The 19,225-nt window shown below is 38.6% G+C and overlaps 2 protein-coding genes across 2 annotated transcripts in view; one reads left to right on the top strand and one right to left on the bottom strand.

Moving 5' to 3' along the window:
- Positions 1-5,711, top strand: part of DDX60 (DExD/H-box helicase 60) — a 52,104-nt gene extending 46,393 nt beyond the window's left edge. Inside the window, 4 exon segments of the mRNA XM_074586944.1 lie at positions 1,894-2,036; positions 3,040-3,179; positions 5,320-5,382; positions 5,491-5,711. Coding sequence (XP_074443045.1) covers positions 1,894-2,036; positions 3,040-3,179; positions 5,320-5,382; positions 5,491-5,593 — 449 coding nt within the window. The 3' untranslated portion in view covers positions 5,594-5,711.
- Positions 5,712-9,427: 3,716 nt separating this feature from the next.
- On the bottom strand, positions 9,428-18,814 carry LOC141743254 (uncharacterized). The gene is made up of 8 exons (XM_074586945.1): positions 18,018-18,814; positions 16,500-16,586; positions 16,061-16,294; positions 14,303-14,325; positions 13,277-13,422; positions 12,607-12,707; positions 12,411-12,512; positions 9,428-11,314 (listed from the first exon to the last, which is right to left on the bottom strand). Exons 1-8 carry the CDS (start codon positions 18,564-18,566, stop codon positions 9,524-9,526), a joined length of 3,033 nt encoding a protein of 1,010 aa, XP_074443046.1. The 5' UTR covers positions 18,567-18,814; the 3' UTR covers positions 9,428-9,523.
- Between the last annotated feature and the right edge of the window lie 411 nt (positions 18,815-19,225).

The raw sequence follows: 19,225 nt of genomic DNA, 5'->3' as shown, positions 1-19,225 counted from the left end.
GATGGCCAATAACCAAAGCAATATGAAAAGGCATGACTATAAAATTACCAAGCAACATGGACTGGGTGAAAAATATTTAACTACTCAACAATCTCATGTTACTTTGTGGAAGAGAGATATAAAAGCAATGTAATATACCACTATCCCATTGCCTAGCTCCTCTTAAAGTAACGTGCCCTCAAAAATACTATTTGTGCATTGAGGAAGCTCTTTAATTATAGCAGATAACTGTATTTATTTATCCTTTCTTCCAACACTGGTACGGTGATTATTTTTTTTTGTTTAGTTTCTGCTGTGTACAAATAAAAAAAAAAAAACAAAAACACAAATCACCTTAGAAGCTACCATATCTTATCATTTGCTTTGAGTTTCAAGTCATAAAGATCATAAAGTTTTGTATAAAATGGATGTGAACTTAATACAGTTGTGAGGGACTGGGGGAAATAAGCAGGTAAGGTGAATGCAAAACAAGATTGAATACTACGTGTGGCTTGAGATGGTAAATAGCAGTTTTCCATTTCAAGTACAGAGCACTGGAAAGTGCTACATAATGGTATAACATTATCAACACTACAGTGAAATCCTATTTTTTCATGTTCAATTTAAGATTGCTTATTTTAACAATGGAGGGACCCCACAGCTTGATATGTTACCTGACAAATGTAGGAAATTAAGAGCTGTAAATTACAAAATGGTGGAATTCCAAATTAGAAGAGCAAAGCATGGGCTGCCTTGCATTTTCAGGATACATATTCCTTTATATATATATTACTGTTACTAATGCTACTTTTACCCAGGATGTGAGCTGTGGAAATTTAATTTCCTATTTTACTTGAATGGTAAAGTTTCTTGATTAAATAAAAGGTGTAATATGGTTGCATTCTTCCCCTTTTGCTGAAGCTGTTTCACTTTGAAAGAAACACTTTCCCAGAGATTTACACAAAAAGAAATACAAGATCAAACCATGTCCAGTTCAAGAGTTGGTAGAGACTTTTCTAGTTACTTACCATAACTTGGGGCAAGGCTGCAAAAAAAATATGTCAAACTGCTCAGATTTTTTTTATGAAGGCCATAAACAGTGTTAACTACAGCATACTTACAATAACACAAAGCAGAAGAGGTTGCAACATAAGGGTTGAAAGTATCGTTGATAATGTCAAAGAAAGAATAAGCTTCTATTTAGAAAAGGAAAATTATAAGTACTAATATATTTAGAAATAACTAGACAGGTCTTCTACAGGCAGTGACTGAAGTTACAGGCAGACCATAAGCCAACTGAAATGCCATGCTGTTGTAAAAACAGAAATTCATACTGGGTTGCATAAAGCAGAGCGCTTGTATGTGATAACCTTCACATACTTAAACCCTAACAGGGCTCCAGTTACAATATTCATTCTTTAGAGCTCCACTCTTCAAGAAAAATGTTGGCTGGGAGTCCAGAGAAGAGCAATAAAGATTATTAGGTGTCTAGCTATTAAGACCTGTAAGTACAAGTTGAAAAAACCTGTTTTTCTTCAGTGTAGGACAGAATAAAAGATGGAGGTAAAATAAGTGTTCTAATAGTAACACTCCCTTTGGTTTTGGCACAACTTCATGCTGTTAGCAATTTTGGCCACAGCTGAGTCAAGGAGAAAGGCTTAAATTGCGAAGGGGGGATTGAGATGTAATTATTCTCATCACTAGAAAGCTCTTTCTTATATACTATAAATAATTGTATAGACGTTCTTAAGAACAAAAGAAACAAACGTGTATCAAGAAGGATTTAAATTTAGAAGACTAACTCCATTTCCTGTCACTATCTACTGAACTGAAAATTTCTTGCTTTTGAAATAGGTTGCTGAAAGGGAGCTTGTGCCTGCATACCTTATGTTGTATTTGAAACTTCTTTCCTAGATTTTACATCTAAGAATTGGCATGGCTCTGAACTAGCATCTTATTTGATGGACAACACCAAAAGCATATCTGCCATCTCACCTTTTGCATGCTTATCTGGAGTGGTTGATAACGATCTATTTCATGGGGAGATAATTAATAAAGTAAGTTTGGTTTTTTTTTATGGGGGGCAGAATTTTATTACATTTCAATAAAAATAATCTTTTATTACACTTTGCTTGCATCTCTGTAATGATGACACTGCGCTCAAGTGTCACTCTGTCGGAGAAACAATTTGAATGGTCTCAGAAAACAAAATTAAATCAGCACCAAGTAGCACCACATTATCACAGTGCAAGAAACACAGAATAGATGGATTTAGGAAAAAAAATCTGTAAATAGTTTGCTTTCTTGCAAGGCCTCTTTGCCTCCTGACTCTGAGACAAGTAAATGACTCTAAAATTTCAGATTCAGACCATATTCACGGTTTGTTTTCTCCATGTAAGGAGTTAATTTATTTTGAAAATCAATGACAGTAGTCTCAAGGATCCTAGAAAAAGGATGCATTATTGCATTGATCAGCTGCTTCTCAACTAGGATTTCAGTGATCATATTAGTTAGCATATGAATTAGCTTAATTGTAATATACATCACCATGTTGACTGTCGACTTGCCTTTTCCTGCAGTATTCTACATGGGCTTTGTAGGAATGTTAGGGAATTATCACACGCCTCATAGTTCTGTAGTAGGAAAAATGGAATTCCAGGAACTGGGGATTTGAAATTCACCCTCACCCTTAAAATGTTCCACACTTAAGGTTGATTAATACATTCAAAGCATCAGTGAGAGAGTCTGAATACATGATCTATGCATATGGAAAAATCCCCATCTAAAACTCAAAGAGAAATCCAGTGGCCAAAACCACGACACCTAGTCAAACTTAAACTACTCAGAACGTCCCAAAGCTGCACTGGCAGTGTAAGTCACTTTACTAACAAACTCTCTCTTGTGTTTACAGCCCGTATGTACTTGTGCAGATTTTTGGTTTGGTCCGGGATTAGAAGTGTGGAAATTTCCAGGTGTGGGTCTAGAGGTGTAGGTTTGAAAAAACAGGCATATACACAAAACTACAATAGCTATTCAGCAGATTGTTCTATTTTTTTTTAGGCTGTTTTACGTTCTCTTGGAATTAATGTCACAAACTGTCCCCTGTTTTATTTGAACAAGTATGATAATCAAGGAAGAAAGAGGCCACTCAATGCATATGCACTGGACTTTTATAAGAATGGTTCCTTGACTGATAACTGGTATGGACTACCATTTAAAATATGCGGCATTGCTTACAATATGGTACATAAGGATATATTTTTGTTTTTAAAGCCTTCTCCCTCCAGAACTTAGGGATGGAATAGCTGTTTAATATGATTAGATTAATTGAATGTTTTAATGAGAATAAAACAGATACTATAGTGAAGTCCAATGGCAACAGCTGTAAAGTATTTGCTGGGTATTCCAACCTGTACCATAAATGGGAAGTCTTGACTTCAGTGACACAGGTTATTTTGACCAAACAGTGGCATGATCTCAAACTACCTCTCATTGCTTGCAGCATCCAAAACATAAACTCTTTTCTGTTACAGGAAGGCTGTTGTCATAGAAAACTGACTTCTACAGTAGCAAAGCAAAATTTGCCAGTAATTCAGTATTTGTGTCAGTATTGCTTCAATGCTTCCTGTTCTCCTAATCTTTTCTAAGCATTTAGCTACTTGTCCTGATAATTCAATCATACTCTTCAAAGGAAAAAAACCCACCAGCTACCAAAAACTCTGTGCCCAAGCTGGTCGACCGCCATATCTCATCATATTTTCATGCTTAAACCTGTGGTACATGCGGTCTTCCTTTCTTCTTTCCTCCTGGGTCACTTAGGCTCTTGCTTTTCCAAAACTGGAGTTTTAATCTTTTCTTGCACACTCTTGTGCCTGTTTCTTCTAACACTGATCACAGATTCCTCCTTTAATCTGTTTCTGTTATTTGACCAAGCTTTTGTCATCTGTATGCTGCTATGTTACCATCTCCTAGAGGACCGCATAGGGCTTCCTCAATTCAGGGACATTCCTGATTTTGTTCATTGTGAAAAAATCTTGATTAAATAAAAAAACACCCACTTCTGAAGAGCCTGTCAAGCTCTTACACTTGATAGAGCTCCAAATCTGTCTTTGAGACGCTTTCACCTTCCAAATTAAGCAATTTATAAACTGCATCAATCTCCTGTTCCTTCTTCTCAGAAGCTAAGTATGAGATTTTCTTTCTTTTGCTCTTACCATTTACAGCCCTGTTGTCCTCTTCAGTCTTTTAGAGATGTGCCTGCTGAATGTGATGTCTTGTTATTTTCATCATTATCACTTTCACCTTTGAATCTCACTGGCCTTCTGTAACCTTGTTCATTAAATCAGTCCCTTTATAAAAACTTCTAGCTTGCAGTTATAAATGAAGGTATTCACATACTTGTTTTATTCCCAACGTCAGCTCAAAAAAGCTCAACCCCAAGATCCATCTCCCAACTACTCTATCAAGTATCTTTATTTTGCCTTCATGCTCATAGCCAGTAACTTACTTATGAGTAAGAAAATACCACCTCTGCTCCCTGAGGGTGCTGTTGGGAATATATAATCTTATCTGCTTTTTTGTAAGCTCTTCAAAGAAGATTCTAATAAGAACAGTTAGAATGCACATTCCGTGCACTGTTGTAGTTACAATAGCAGAGTTTGGCACTAATACCACATTATCAAGAGATGAGGAAATACACTGATTATAGAATCACATTCTTTGATTCTATCAAGCTGGTCTAGGGAAAGATGTCCCTGCTCCGGGCAAGGGGGTTGGACTAGGTAATTCTTAAAGGTCCCTTCCAGCCCAAACCATTCTATAATTCTATTATTTTCAACACAATACTGATTTTTTTTTTCCTAATGTAGTATTCTTAATTTCTAGGATCTCAGCTTATTAAGTTGTTTTTCAGTAATCAGTGGTCCTTTTTGCAAAATGTAGGGTCTTTATCATCTGTAGAAGGCTTACGTTATCTCCTAGTCAATTTAGCCAGCAGTTTCATCTGAAGCATAGCATTCCAGTTTAGCTTGTGACAAGTTAGTTATGCAAACAGTTGAAACCATGTTCCCAAGATAATAGTAATAAATTATCTTATCTTTCCAAACATTACTCATGAGTCTTTTCTATGTTTAGTGTAATTATAGAACCATGGGCCTCTATAGCATAATTAATTATTTAAAGTTTATAGATATTCTGTAGTAATCCTAATGAACTAGTACGTGAGTGTTTGTGGCCGTGCAAGATGCTCTCTGCATCCTTACCCAACTTAAATAGTAGGGTTTATTAAAGGTGAAACAGTATGTTATAGTGCATATCGACTTAAATGTTTTCTTTCTTTAGGTTAAATGAAAGAGATGCTTACTACGCACTCAAGGATTTTTCACTCCTCATTAAGTCTATTGGGTATGATATGCTTGTGCTTTTTAATATACAATACATATTTCACCTCGAAAGCAACTTAAAATGAAACAATTTTTTTGTTGTTGTTTCTTTTTTTTCAAAAAAACCCAGAACATCACTGAGTGAACTGTGTGATAATCCAAATGATAACGTTCTACTGGCATTTCGGCAACTGGGTGCAATCTATGAAGAGAAACTGAAGTCTGTTACCTGAAGGAAAAAAAAGAAAGCAGCAGTACATACTCCTTTTACCACAGAGATTAGCTGCCTTTTAAGTTAGGAAGTGACTAGGTCTGAGTTTCATAATAAAGCTTTAGTAATATCCAATATTAGTAATACAAAGCTTACTTTAGAAAATTAACCTTTACACACTGAAATTTTAGCAGATCCAATATCAGCAAAATGATTGTTTGTAATAGATTACAAAACTAGGTAATCACACTTATCTTGTAATTGCATGTTTTATTTTTTTTTAGGCAGTGGTATGTATGTTAAGACAGCTCTCAGAAATATACTGAACAAATGTCACAGTTCTGACACCTGGTGAGATTAGCGTCTCAGTGGGACAGCATTGGAAACTTTCAGCCCATTTGTGAAGGATGTTCAGCAATTATTTTGGCAATTATAATCAAATAAATAGGTCTAATTATTTTCCAAGGTTTCTATTAAGTTATGAAGTAGTACCTTCATGAACTGTTATAAAAGCTTTTAAACTGGTCTGCAATTTTAGTCAACAAACTTTTAAGTATAAAGAGGGGTTTGTATCAGTACAATGAAGTTTGATTAATAAAATGTTCCAACCCTATGGAGAATTGCTTCATTTTTCATTTCTTGAATCCTTAAGAGTCAGAAAGATCCAGGACACCTCTAGCATACTTGTCAAAAAGTCCCTCGCAAGACAAATTACTGAGTTTAGTAAAATAGGTTTCCCAAACTATTTTCTTGGTATTTTTGCTGGAAAAGAGTTTTCAGCAGTATTTTCATACTATTCCTGAAAACTCTTCAGTTTACCGCTACATTTTAGTCTATTTGTAGTCTGAAAAAATATACACACACATACTAAAGTTTAGATAGGAAAATCAGGCTTTGACGACAGTCCTCATTGCCACATACAATTTTATAACGATGACCAAGATAGTGATGGAAGTTATTCTCTATTGGTAATAACAAAATGTGCATTGAGGACCATTCAGAATCCCATTTCTCTGAATAAGCTCTGGTGTTCATCAAACCATCACTGATAAAGTCTTTGACTTGAAATCTCTTCAAGCAGCGTTAAACTGCATGCAATGTATTGCTGAGAGATATTGGAGGGGGGAAACCTTTATGTAGTCAGGTAGTGCTGCTGAGCTACCATCAACTGACTTAAACTCTTTTCTCCTTCCAGCTTTTTAACGTGTGAAACAAAATTATAACAGAAATGGAACATAGTGGTAGAAAAGACTGCTTTAACTCTGCTTGGACAATAAAATTTACTCAAATTATTCTTTACTGCCTGCAAGTTGTGCCATATGTAGATAAATCTTGCACAACTGTTCCTCAGCTAGGGTAGAAGTGACCTTATTTAGACCTTTCCATGTTCATGTTTTGTGATGCAAACGGAGTAATCTTTTTAGCTAAGACACAATTAATTGACCAAGGCATAAAATCAGAAATTGGTCTTGTTGTGTTCTCAGTTATTTGATGAGTAAGCATGAAATCCTGGGTGAAAACCAAACTGATTAGGTCTATCACAGGGTACTTCAGGTATGCTGAAGACTATAACGTCTCTTAAAGCGTTAGTAACAGCAGGCAACATTTCACTTTTAATACTGTATATAAAAAGCACCTCACTCCTGTTATAGCTTTTAGTAATGACTCTGTAGTGAAAGATCAACAAGTGATTAAGTCAAAACGACCAAGGAATCAACTTGAGAAAGTATCAGAAAAATCAATAATTCCACTGATTTAACATCTGTGTGGACTTAATTTTAGTGTGACCAGTTGTAAATAAAACATCTGGCTTTACATTTATCTTCTCTGTAAAACCTTAATGCTGAGCTGTAATGCACTTAGACAACAACTTGCCATGCTTGAAAAGCAGTCCTAGGACTGTACTGAACCCATATGCCAACTATTTCTGCTTTTAAAAATAGTGCATCATAGTCTATTTGCTTCATGATTTTATAATGGTGTCTTTTTGCTAAAAGACAAAAAGCATGTCATTTAAAGTTTAACTTTATCAAACTCTTCTGAAACACTGTAATAGAAATGAACAGAAGGTATGTTGAAAATAAGCATTTTTAAGAAACTCAGTAGGGTTTCTGAATAACCCTAGCTCATTAGGATTTTTTTTTTTCAGTCACTGTAGCAGAAAACAAGCATTTTCTACAACCTACTGGCAACAAATTTTATAGATTCCTTATCTGTCTCTCTAAAATTGTTCTATTTGTCTCGTTTTCATTATAGTGAGATCAACCTCCATCCATGACACTTTCTGCCATTTTCATGCTCAGCCTTTGTCTTCCAGTAACTTAACTTAATACCTTTTTAACACTTTCCCCCTACACAGGCAGAACATGAAAAGAGTATCTAGAGATAAAAGCAGAACAATTCTTAAATCTTACTGTATTTCAGTTTCCTCTGAAGATGAACATAAAGAAGTATAAAACTAACAATAAAGAGATTTTTCACCACCTTCTTTACAGTAATGCAGATGCAAAGGGAACATTACTAAGTTTTATAAGTTCTAGAAACTATTTTTCAGCACATTTAATAGAAGAATGCACTGCCACAGAAAAACTGAGGCCAAGAATTTAACGCAAACCAAATTAAAGTTACATCAATGTTTCCTAAACCAAGAATAGTATTTCTAAGTATTCTGTCACAGTAAGTATATTGGTAAGCCCTGCAGAGATTTAAATTTAAGTAATATTTCTCTTATGAAGTTACAAAGATAATTTGGATTTTTTTTAAGACTACTATGTAGTTGCCAGTGAAAAATTCTGAAGGGACATTAAACATTCTGATCTAATACTTGCCAGTTGACATGTCTAACTAATGCAGGATTAGTTTATTTAAAATCTGGCACCAGCTCTTGCTGGAAAGTGAATGCTAAAGGAAATAGTGCTTTAATCTGAAATAGTACTACCATCTGCCTATTCTAATAGCTAAAGCACAATTATCTCTTAGCTGCAAAAAAATGGTTAATACATTAGAAAAGATGGTATTTTTATCCTCACTTTGTATCATATTTCACAGACTAAGAATTCAGTGAGTTCTGGATCATTAATACTTGCAGTAGGAAGTGCTGTTTTCCTTTTTTCCTATTGTTACACGAATTCTAAAAGGAGACTTCTGTATTTTAAAAGCTAGATTCTCCTAATGCTTTCATCAAAACAGCAAGTTATTATCTGTCCGTGGTTTCCCAAACTGGTGCCAAAAGGAACTGAGAATAATTGCGATGGTTACTTTTCATAAAGGCAGCATTTCCTTTCTGCAGTGTATAACAAGAACATTGATGTGGTGTCTTAATTTCAAAAGCATAAGAGAAATTATTGAAATCACACTAGAAGTTGCACGTTCAATACAAATCAAATACATCACAGAAAAAGAAAACAACCAAAGGGAGATGCGCAAAACAGTTTTCAGTAATGCCGTCCAACATCCTTTATTTTCCCCATGGCTCTGCTCCCTCCCTGCCCTTCCCTAGGAGAAGGCTGTTGCCTGTGCTCTCCTTACTGATTTAACCCTGGTGCAAGTGCTGCTGTACCGAAACAGCAACATACTGCTTCCTCTTGCTGAGGCTTCACTGGACCTGCTTTCTGGGACACCTCAGTCCCCCACCACCCACACGTACCCCAGGGGCATTTCTGGGAAGGTCTGCATTCTTAAAGATACAGCATATATAGTCATACTTAAGTCTTTAACAGGACAAAACATTTTTTGGTTGTTTCTTCAATTTGGGTTTGTACTACAAAAATCACTTTAGGACATTGTACTTGCTGATAAGCAATTGTGTTTCTAACAGAGATAGCTAATTGGCAAGAATCAGGGAGAACAACAGCTATAAAATCACAAGTATCCCCACTTTTTAATGTGTTAAGTAGCATTTATTCAATTCCAGCTTATTTAAGTATAAGTTATCTTCCATTTCACTGTCTCTTCATGTCTCTGATTTTCTTCTAGTAGATACTTTGTCTTCAGCAACAGAAAAATATTCTGATGCGCTGCTGGTGTCAGTAGAGGTGGATGTTTGACTTAGCTCCTCAGTGTCAGAGTCGCTGTCACTTGGCATTCCTCCTGCCTCATTTAGCGTAAGCACAGAACCTCCTGAAGATGGATCATCGCATGTGCCAGGCACAGAACAAGTTGCATTCTGAAACAGTACAGACTCAGGTGCATCTTCCCTCTGAGGACAGTTGTTTTCAGACATAGTTTCACTTTCTTCATCTTTTACCTTTGTTTCTTCTTGTGTTGTTGCTGTAATAGTAAGTTGAGTGGAAGATGCATTCTCGCATTTAACAGGAACCACAAATGGACATAAAGGCTGACTGCAAGAAGAATTACTATCCACAAGTATTTCTGCACTTTCAGTTTTCTTAGGTGAGTTCATGGGAAGCAGAAAACCTTCACATTTTGGATGACTACGGCTAGAAGCAGGCTCTGCACACTCTGAAGATACAGGCTTCCCTACATTTAGAGGTGTTTTGTCAGGAGATTTCAGCATCTCTTTTTCCATTTTTTCAGTACCATTTCCAGACAAAAACGCAGAGGAAGTCTGTGAGTCAGAGGTATTTCTGACAATACTTCCAAATGAAAATACTGGTGAAGGCCACTGAAAACAGTTACTTCTGAAGGAAAATACACAATTACTGGGGAGAAGGGGGCACTCGGAGACATCACTCGCCCCAGCTGCAGCGTTGGTTTCTGAAGTACTGCAAGCTACAGTCGTGATGGATTCTGAGGCATTAGCTTTTTGTTCCCCTGAGACAGATGGCTTCTGTGTACCACATTCTGCAGCTTCCTTTGCACAAAGTGTTTTTTCTCTCATGTGAGATGATGTATTTTTGTCAGATGGCTTCTCAGATTGGCTAAAAAGTGAGGATAACGGTAAAACCTTAGACGAATTGCTGACTCCCAATCCTGTAAAACAATCTCTCTCTGAATTGCCAAAGGGAAACAAAAAATCTGGCTTCTCACTTTTTGCTGAGTCTAAATTAGGACTGGTTGAAGCATCAGAAACTGTGGTTTTGGTTACAGGACTGTGTTTTCTAAATTTGCTTTCATCCTCATTATCGGTTTTATCTGCACGATCACATTTTCCCAGATAAAATTGAGGGAAAACATATTTCCTGTCTTTCTTTTTTAAGGAAAATGTACCTGCTTCTTTAATAAATCTTGGTAACGAGTTGTTACATGCGCCAAAAGCAAAAGGTGAAGCAGAAAGCATCTCTGCAGAAGCATCTATAAATTCTGAATTTGAAACAGTAACAGCTACTGATGCTGCTGGTTTTAGGCCAGATGAAGTGCTAGAGTTTGTGTCCACTTTGTTGGAAACAGTAACTGCTGATGCCTGCATTGGCAATTTTTCTTTAACTGCTAAGTCTTTAGAGTTTTCTGATAAGGCTGGAGTGGTTATTTCCTGGGAACTTCTCTCATGAAAGAATTTTAAGTCACCATTTTTTTCAGAAAAGTTTGTATTTGTGGATGGGATGCTGTGATTACTGGTTCCAGAAAAGCTTCTCTCAAAGCCATCTGCTCTTTGCAGGGTTCCCGTTTTAACTTTATCTGTGCTATTTGCTTTGGTAGGTGAAGATACAAAAGGAGTTCCTGAAGACCTATCCTTCAAAGCCTCAGCAGTTACAAATTTATACTTTCTATTTGCAAGTAAAGTTTGTGTCTTGCACTCATTGGTGAGCTTCTGATGTTCCATATAGTATTTGTAACGCAACTCCTACAATTACAGCAAAAAATCCTGTTAAGTAAATTGGCATTTGTGGATTCAGAGGTTACAAAACTCACATACAGTCCTAACACTGAAGAAAAGTTTTTGTATATTCTATAGCATTTATGATGTGTTTTTCTATTGCTGCTAGAAGGCAACAGAGCACAAGTCATTATGGAAAGAGTTCTTTAAAAACAATTGAACAAGATACACAAGGAACCCTGACGACAAAATAGGTTTTCAAATAGGAGACTATAGAAAACTGTATTTAAGCAGAAATAGCTAAAAATACTAGCTTAGACATGAAGGGACAAATCCTCAAGTTGTCATGAAAAATAACCATCTGAAACCAATTTAAGTGTTGGGTTTGGGTTTTTTTTTTTAATTATTTTTTTTTTTTAAACTAGATACAATAACTATGTAACTTACATTCTCAGTGGGAATAGAAAACAGACGTTCTCCAAAATAATACAGGCAAAGAGAAATAATTCTATATCTAAAGGACATCGGCAACATTTTCATTTAATCATCTGCCATTGTTATTCTTAGAACATACATTATGTGATTCACTGCCAGCCAGGCTTCACTAACCATAACTAGAATCATTCTGTACAGAACAATACTCATCCACCCACACTGAACTACTATTAAGTGAAAAAATCTAGTTGTATAACTAGACTATTGGAAATGAAACAAAAAAGAGACTGGATTCAGTTTCGTGTCAAATTATCACGAGTTTAGGTAGTCTTAGAAGAGTGAATTCTATTATCTTCAGAAAACAGAATACAGGCAGATGACTTCCTCTTCAAACAGGCAACAGAAGCTCATTTGGATTAGAAAGCTACAGATTTGACTCAAAAAGTCACATCAAAACATAAAAATAAATATTAGAAGTTAGCAGTAAGATTAAGGTCCAGCTTTCTGAAGAAAAAAGAAAAGAGTAAAATCCTGACAGCTTTTAATAACCTAGTCAGATTTACGTTCTAGAATCAGAAGGGTACCTTTCCATTAAGAAAACTGAAAAAAAGATTATAAAAGCTATTTAGAAAGTTGTGTCATAACAAATAGTAACTTAGCCATACTTACAACAGATGTTCAATCATACCTCATGACTCATGTTTTGAAATGCTGACATTTCTGATATTGACATTAAGCGAGTACAGATCCTGCTACCGTCTGCTAGTGCTTCCTCCTGTCCTGCAACAGGCTGAAAAATGTTTTGCAGCAGATGTTATAGCTCATTTTGGTAAGCAAAATAAACAAAATAGTACAGTGCTCTTACCCCACAGTCAATAACTTACAAGAAATGTGTTGGGTATATTCTTCTGCTCCTGCCATTGCTTTATGTTATTTTTAAGTAGAGTATTTTTTGTCAAGTTCTCATTTCCTCCAGAAGGTAGATCTATTAGAAAGAACACAAAAATACCGATGGCGAGCATATGAAGTATGGGAAATACTGAACAGTTCCTGTGCATCTAAAGAGATTCCAATAAAGAACAAAAGTATATTGGCCTAAGTGAGACCTTAGTACTTGTCAAAACTTCAGGGCCTGCATAAGAAGTTTTCTAAATGCCTGGAGATGCTTGCCCTGACACAAAACATAGTATTTCCTCCGGTGGGGTAAAAGCGTTTAATCAGAGCGTAGTTAATGTTCGTATTGCACTACAACAAATGCCCGTCTAGGTCAGCAACACACTTCCAACAATGGTGATACTGGTTGCACAGAAAAATTATAATGACGCTTCCTCCAGCTTCCAAAAATACAGCCGAGGGACCTTCTAGAGAAAGCACATTGACAAAATGCATTTAAAAGCCCTCAATGAATTTATCATCCCTCAATTTGCTCAGTTGCCTTCTGAACACTTGCATACTTTTGCCATGCAGATTGTTTATTAGCAATTAGTTCCACAAGTTGCAAGTTCTTAGAGTGACTTCCCAAACCTTGTCCTATAATAAGTCCCTCTTCCCTACCTTTAACAATGCCTACACTAATGGGCATTAACTTCAAAGCCAAGATTTCATTAACCACAGGTTTGATGTCCATCTTCTTTTGAGTATATTCTGGCGGTTTTTCATAGCTGGATGCTATATTCATCAGGTCAAGCTGAGTTTTCATTCTGGAAAAGGAAAAAAAACCCAAACTTAAACACTTTTCTTAAGGTTCACATGCCAGTAACAAAATTACACCTGCCTAATACAAAAAAATTATTTTAAAAAGAAATCACTAAGAGGGAGAAGAAATCAGAAAAAGTAAGTCTTCAATAAAATGTCAAGTTTCCTAGATTTTTTTTTTTCTTAAAACTTACTACTTAACAATTCATTTGAATTAGGTTTCATACACAATGTATATTGCAAGAAGTAGTGCCTGTAGTTCAGCAAAAAGATTAAAAAAAATCCCACTTTTCTTAGTGTACTATACCTGCATCTAAATTATACCCTTTCTTCAGAGGGCATTGCTAATGTTGGTCTGAGCCACAACATTTTAGAGAACTCCATTTCCAATATTCTTTCTTAAACTGTGCTATAGAAGCGATAAGAAATGTAATTAACAATCTTTAGAAAGAATTATACAGGGTATGTGCACAGCAAACACAAAAATGAAGACACTGCAAAATGTCCATATACGCTTTTAGTCTTAAAGATTTCTGTAAAAGCTCCAGGCATGCTTCAGTGTTCCTGAGTTCACGTAAGATAGCTAAAAATAGCCAATCACCGTGTATTAATGAATTCTTATACTCCATTTTTGTCAGGGAGACAATTCAAAAGATTGATTATCTTTAATCCCAGATAGCAGATCACTAAAATTCTTGACCCATTTCCTAAAATTTGGAATACAGAGCATCCAAAAATCTGAAAGCATTATATCTTAACTACTAAATACTATTTTTATTTTAAGTTGCTGAATCTGACCATATCCAAAGTAACTATTTTCTTCGCTTTTAATCTTAGAATTACACTACAGAACTAAAAAAAAAAAAAGAAAAAAATTAAATATACCTTGTATTCAAGCCACAGGCCACCTATAAATAAAATAAAAATTCGTAAGATATGAATGAGTTTTCCTACAACTCTCAAAAGAAGGAGATTATTGCTTTACCAAAATACTTCAGACTGTCTTCCTGTTACAGAACTATAGGAAATAAACTTGTTAACACTCAAAAAAAAAGGAAAGAAAAAAATAAGAGCAGCCAAATGTAAAGAAAAAAAAAAGTATGTCTGGGACAATGACTTATCTTGTAATATTTTGTGTTAAAGACAAAAAGAACTCCTTTAGAGCCAAATGAAGGCATTCAAATCATGACCCATATGATTATTCATTTTAGATGCTCAGATATTTGTAAACATTCAAATGAAAGACTGTTTTGTATTTTTTGGTGAGAGAAGCCTCTGCTACCTGCTCTGAAGATGCTATTACACCGAGATTAAAAAAAGAAGAAAGCTATCTTTTAGTTTTAAAAATCTGTCAAATAACGTCAGTATGAAGTGCACTGCACTGTAGTAAAAGGATACTTCCCAAAGAACAAGTAGTGAAAAGTAAAAAAACCTGACTGGATTATAGACTTGCTGCTTCCCTGTAAAAACCTGGTGACCTCACCGTACTGAATCTCAAAACAACAACAAAACCCCACCTCACTGAAATGAGTTGTATACTGTTATGTGGGGGAGGCAGGAAGGTACTAAGTTTAAAGCATACTAATCACTGGAGTCAGAATGTTTCTTCCAGAAGTGAGAGTCACTTTTACTTTGGATAATGGGTTGCTACCAGAAACTTAGTCAAACTCCAAGAGAGCTTCTCATTTATCTGAAGGCAGCAAAAAGACCCACTGTAGAAAACAGCAATATGCTGTGGTTTCTTAGGAAAGCATTAGCCTTTCGGTTAAAGATGTCACAAAATTCAGTAGTTATTTAAGTACTTTGCCCTATATCTACCATCTGCCTAAATTCCATACAATTGCAGCCACAGCATTAAACATAAACGAGATGAAACACTAACCTAGGTAACAGTGAAGATTAAGCTGGGTTACTCTAGCATTTATCTCTGAATTGGAAACGCTGTTTTTCCTCTGCAGTTCCCTTAAACACTATGAGGAAGACTTCTATGTAGCACAGCATGTGTCACAAGTACCTAAGCTCTCTTTGAGTACACTGATTTATCTCCGTTGCACACCTCGGTGCAAAGCTTACAGCAGGTTTCAGAATCAGTATTATCACCTTAGCTCAGGTATCCCAATATGGTACTCCAGGGTGCAGCACAGAGAAGTTATCAGTTCGGGGTCCAGTCTTTCCTCAAAAAGCATTTTTAATGTCTTACAAGCTTAAAAATGCAATGGAAGTGCTTAATACACAAAACATATGAAAATAAACATGAAAAAACAAATAAATGTGAGACAATTTTGAAGGCAGTAAAAGACTCCCTACCCAGCACCAAGGCAGCTTACTTTCACAGCTGGTAGCATAATATAGCAAGTGTTACAGCAACAGCTGTACAGTCAATATTAATTTAATCAGTTTTCAGTGAAGAAAATAAGTGTCTACTGAATTCACTAAATACCAATAATAAGCTGCAAAGAAAGCTTTTCAAGCTTTTCTAAAATGAAAAACACTGTTATAAACAAAAGTATTAAGTGTTAAATAATTTTAGTCTCTATTTTTTGTTTGTTGACTGATACAGTCATTATCATAATCATAATCTACAATATAGCAGGCTCTACATGACATTTGAGGTTCATTATGCGATAACAGAAAGGCCATCACCTCCAGGAAACGCTGAGGATCACACTCATGGACAAGCTTTTCACAATCCTTCAAAAAATTCTCAATGGTCTTCTTGTGAGTTTCCTTCATTTTTTTCCAAATCTGAAATTCTTTCTCTTTTTTACTCCTTTGATTTTCAACATCTTCTAGCAATTGCCGTTTCTTCATTTCCAGAGTTTTGAAGATTTCTCCAAATTCCAGTGCAATTATCTCCGCATCATTGTTCAGTGCCATCTAGAAGCACAAGAACATAAAACCAGATGAAAATGCAGTAGCAACGTCTACATGGAGTCACATCCCTAACTAAGCTCAGAGCACATCTATGCCACAAGAAGCACCAGTATGCTCCATGTTGTGATTAACCTATCATAGGAAGAGAAACAGACATGTGTATACTTATGTACATATATAAAAATAATATCCAGCATCTGTAACTCACATCCGTATCATTAGGTTGACTTGAGATTTCATTCATCAGCTTCTCATTTATTATTCTAATTTTTTTCAGACTGCTGAAGAAAGTTACCTGCAAGGCAATTGAAACACTTATTATGACTTTATCCACTCCATAAAATAAATACGTTTCAGTAGTTCTCTAGAATCACATCATGGAATGTTCTGTACAACACATTAAACAAAGGTTGTGACTGAAAACATCACTTAGTAACATTTAATGCTTTCCTGGATCAGTACACAAACTTCCTTTTGTTATTTCTCTCTCTCAAAGTAATGTTTTTAGGCTCATCTACAATGCATGTTGCTAGAATGGCTACAGGGTTACTTTATAGTTAAAGCATTGTTTCCCTCGGCACTTTTTTTAACCTCTCCCCTCTCACACACATCTATCACAATACAAGATTTAATGCTGTTATTCCAGTTTGACAAGCAACTGTGTGATATTCACCCTTTCTTTTTTAATGCCTCAGACTGATCAAATAGAAAGCTGTCCATAACTGAGTCAATTCAGTTTGATTTTAAATTCAGATTATCACTGAGCGATAAACTCAGTGAGGAAAACACTGAGTGTTTTCCTCCTTTACCTCACCACAGTATCACTAAGTTTTACATAAAGCCGAGTACAAAGAATGTTTTCCCCTGGTTTCCTGAGTGACACGCAATAGGTGATGGGAGAGGCAGGAGGGAAATCAGTGCAAAACCAACTTTTGGCTGAAAGAACAGCCAGTGCTGTACTTAAACTTTTACACCTATAGTCTTCATCACTGCCCTGCAGTTTCTTCAATTACTACACAGCAGAACTGCTGTATGACATGCCACCCTGCACCCAATTTGCATAGGGCATGAAAAGCTCATTCTACCTAAACGGTAGCTATTTTGGCAAAAATTACAACTACTATGACTACAACCAGCCGACCAACCATCAGGCCAGGCCGTTGCTTTCTTCACGCAAATAGGAATGCATTTTGGTTTTACATTTATTAAATTATTACTTACCTAAACCATCTATTTCTCAATATGTAATTATCTATGACCTAAATTTTGTATGCCAGCTCAGAAAGCCTATAAACAAGGGATCTCTGGGGGGGTGGGGTTGTGTGTTAGTAGCACTAGTATCTTCCTGAACTTGGAAAAACTGGATTCAGATGCGTAATACACTCTTAGCATCAGTGTGTTTTTTCATCAGAGACTGCAAGTCTATATTGAAAAACAACCAAGTAACCAACCCCTCAAACTCTTCAGGTGCTTTGGTAAAGTGGGTAGAGATCTGTTGATGCTGTAACATCGCCTGGTGCCCTGTATGTGGTGTATGAAGCCTGACGGCAGGGGGGGAAAGGTGCACTCCGGGAGCCCACAAACTAACCCTGAGTCCTGCTTCAAAGCAGGGCACTCCCTCGCTCCCTCTCTGAGGAAGAGCACCACGGGCCCGGCGGGACGCCCTGCGGGCCAGCCCGACCTCCCAGCCGGAGCCCTGGGGCTGGAGGGGAAGGGCCGCGCTTACTTTTTCCTCCTGGTACACGGTGTCGATGAGGTTGACGGAGTGGAAGATGCCCTGGTGCTCCTCAGAGACGCACTGCCCGCAGCCCGCCTGGCGGCACATCCGGCAGTAGAGCTGCACCGGCCGGCTCGGATGCTTCTGGCAGGTTCCCCCGAGCGCCAGCGGGGAGAGCAGGCCGGGCCCCGGCCCCTGCTCTGCCTCCCCGGCCTTGGCGGCCCCTGCCGCGCCAGACCGGTAGAGCTTGACCACCTCCGCCAGGGTGGTGTTGACAGGCAGCGCGGCGGCGCCGCCGCGGGGCAGCGGGCACAACTTCCTGCACAGTGGGCACGACACCCGGGCGCCGGCCGCGCCGCCGCCAGCGCCCGGCCCCGGCCCCCCACGGGAGAGACGGGCCTGCCCCTGGCCTCGCTGCTGCTGCTGCAGGCGGGCGGCCGAGGCGGAGGCCAGGCACTCCAGCACGCAGGCCCGGCAGAAGTTGTGCGAGCAGAGGGGCAGCGTCACCGGCTCCTCGAAGAGGGACAGGCACACGGCGCACGTCAGGCTGGCCTCCATCTGCGACAGACAGGTGGGCGGCCGAGGACGCCCCTCCGGCTGCCCCGGGCCCGGCTCGCCGGCAGACCGGCTGGGCGCCGCCGGATCCTCTCGTTGCCCTGGGCCCGGCTGGCAGGCGGGCCGGCTGGGCGCCCCCGGCTCGTCCCGCTGCCCCGCTGCCTCCAGCTCGGCAGCACCGAGACCGGGCCGCGGCGACGAAGCCGAAGACCCCGGCGAGCCCCGAACTGTCTGGAAGGGGAACGGGGGAACGGGGCAGCGGGTGGTGGGCGGGGCAAGGAGAGACCGCCGTGGCGATTGGGGAAGGGGCGAGATTGACACCGCCGGCCTCCAGTCAGAGCAGAGGGGGACGTGCGGCGCGGCCACGGGGGCGGGGCGCGGAGCCGTGCGGGTGTGATGCCGTTGGCGTGGGGCGGGGCGGAGGGTGGTGGGACCCGCCCCCTGCCCGGCACGTTGTGGGGGGTTACGCCCCGGGACGCCTGCTGGGCCCTAGCGCCGCCGCCGCCATTTTGTGGCGGGCTCTCCACAGAATTCCCGCCCTGCGTGTGGTGAGGCGGCCTCGGGACCTCGTTCTGTGGGAAGCACCGGGTGAACAAGGCGTTTGCGGCTGAGAGAGGTGTCCTTATTCCTGGCTGCAACTATACGGAGTTTAAGCGAAGTAA

This window comes from Larus michahellis, chromosome 5, assembly GCF_964199755.1.
Source record: "Larus michahellis chromosome 5, bLarMic1.1, whole genome shotgun sequence".
Taxonomy (NCBI): Eukaryota; Metazoa; Chordata; class Aves; order Charadriiformes; family Laridae; genus Larus; species Larus michahellis.
This window is presented reverse-complemented; position numbering and strand designations above follow the sequence as displayed.

Excerpts from the sequence above, each read along its gene's own strand:
- LOC141743254 (XM_074586945.1), bottom strand. The coding sequence starts at position 18,566 with ATGGAGGCCAGCCTGACGTGCGCCGTGTGCCTGTCCCTCTTCGAGGAG. Across the intron at positions 16,587-18,017 it reads CCGTGTACCAGGAGGAAAAA|GTAACTTTCTTCAGCAGTCT; the intron begins GTAAGCGCGGCC and ends ATTGCCTTGCAG. Across the intron at positions 12,513-12,606 it reads ATATACCCAACACATTTCTT|CCTGTTGCAGGACAGGAGGA; the intron begins GTAAGTTATTGA and ends AACATTTTTCAG.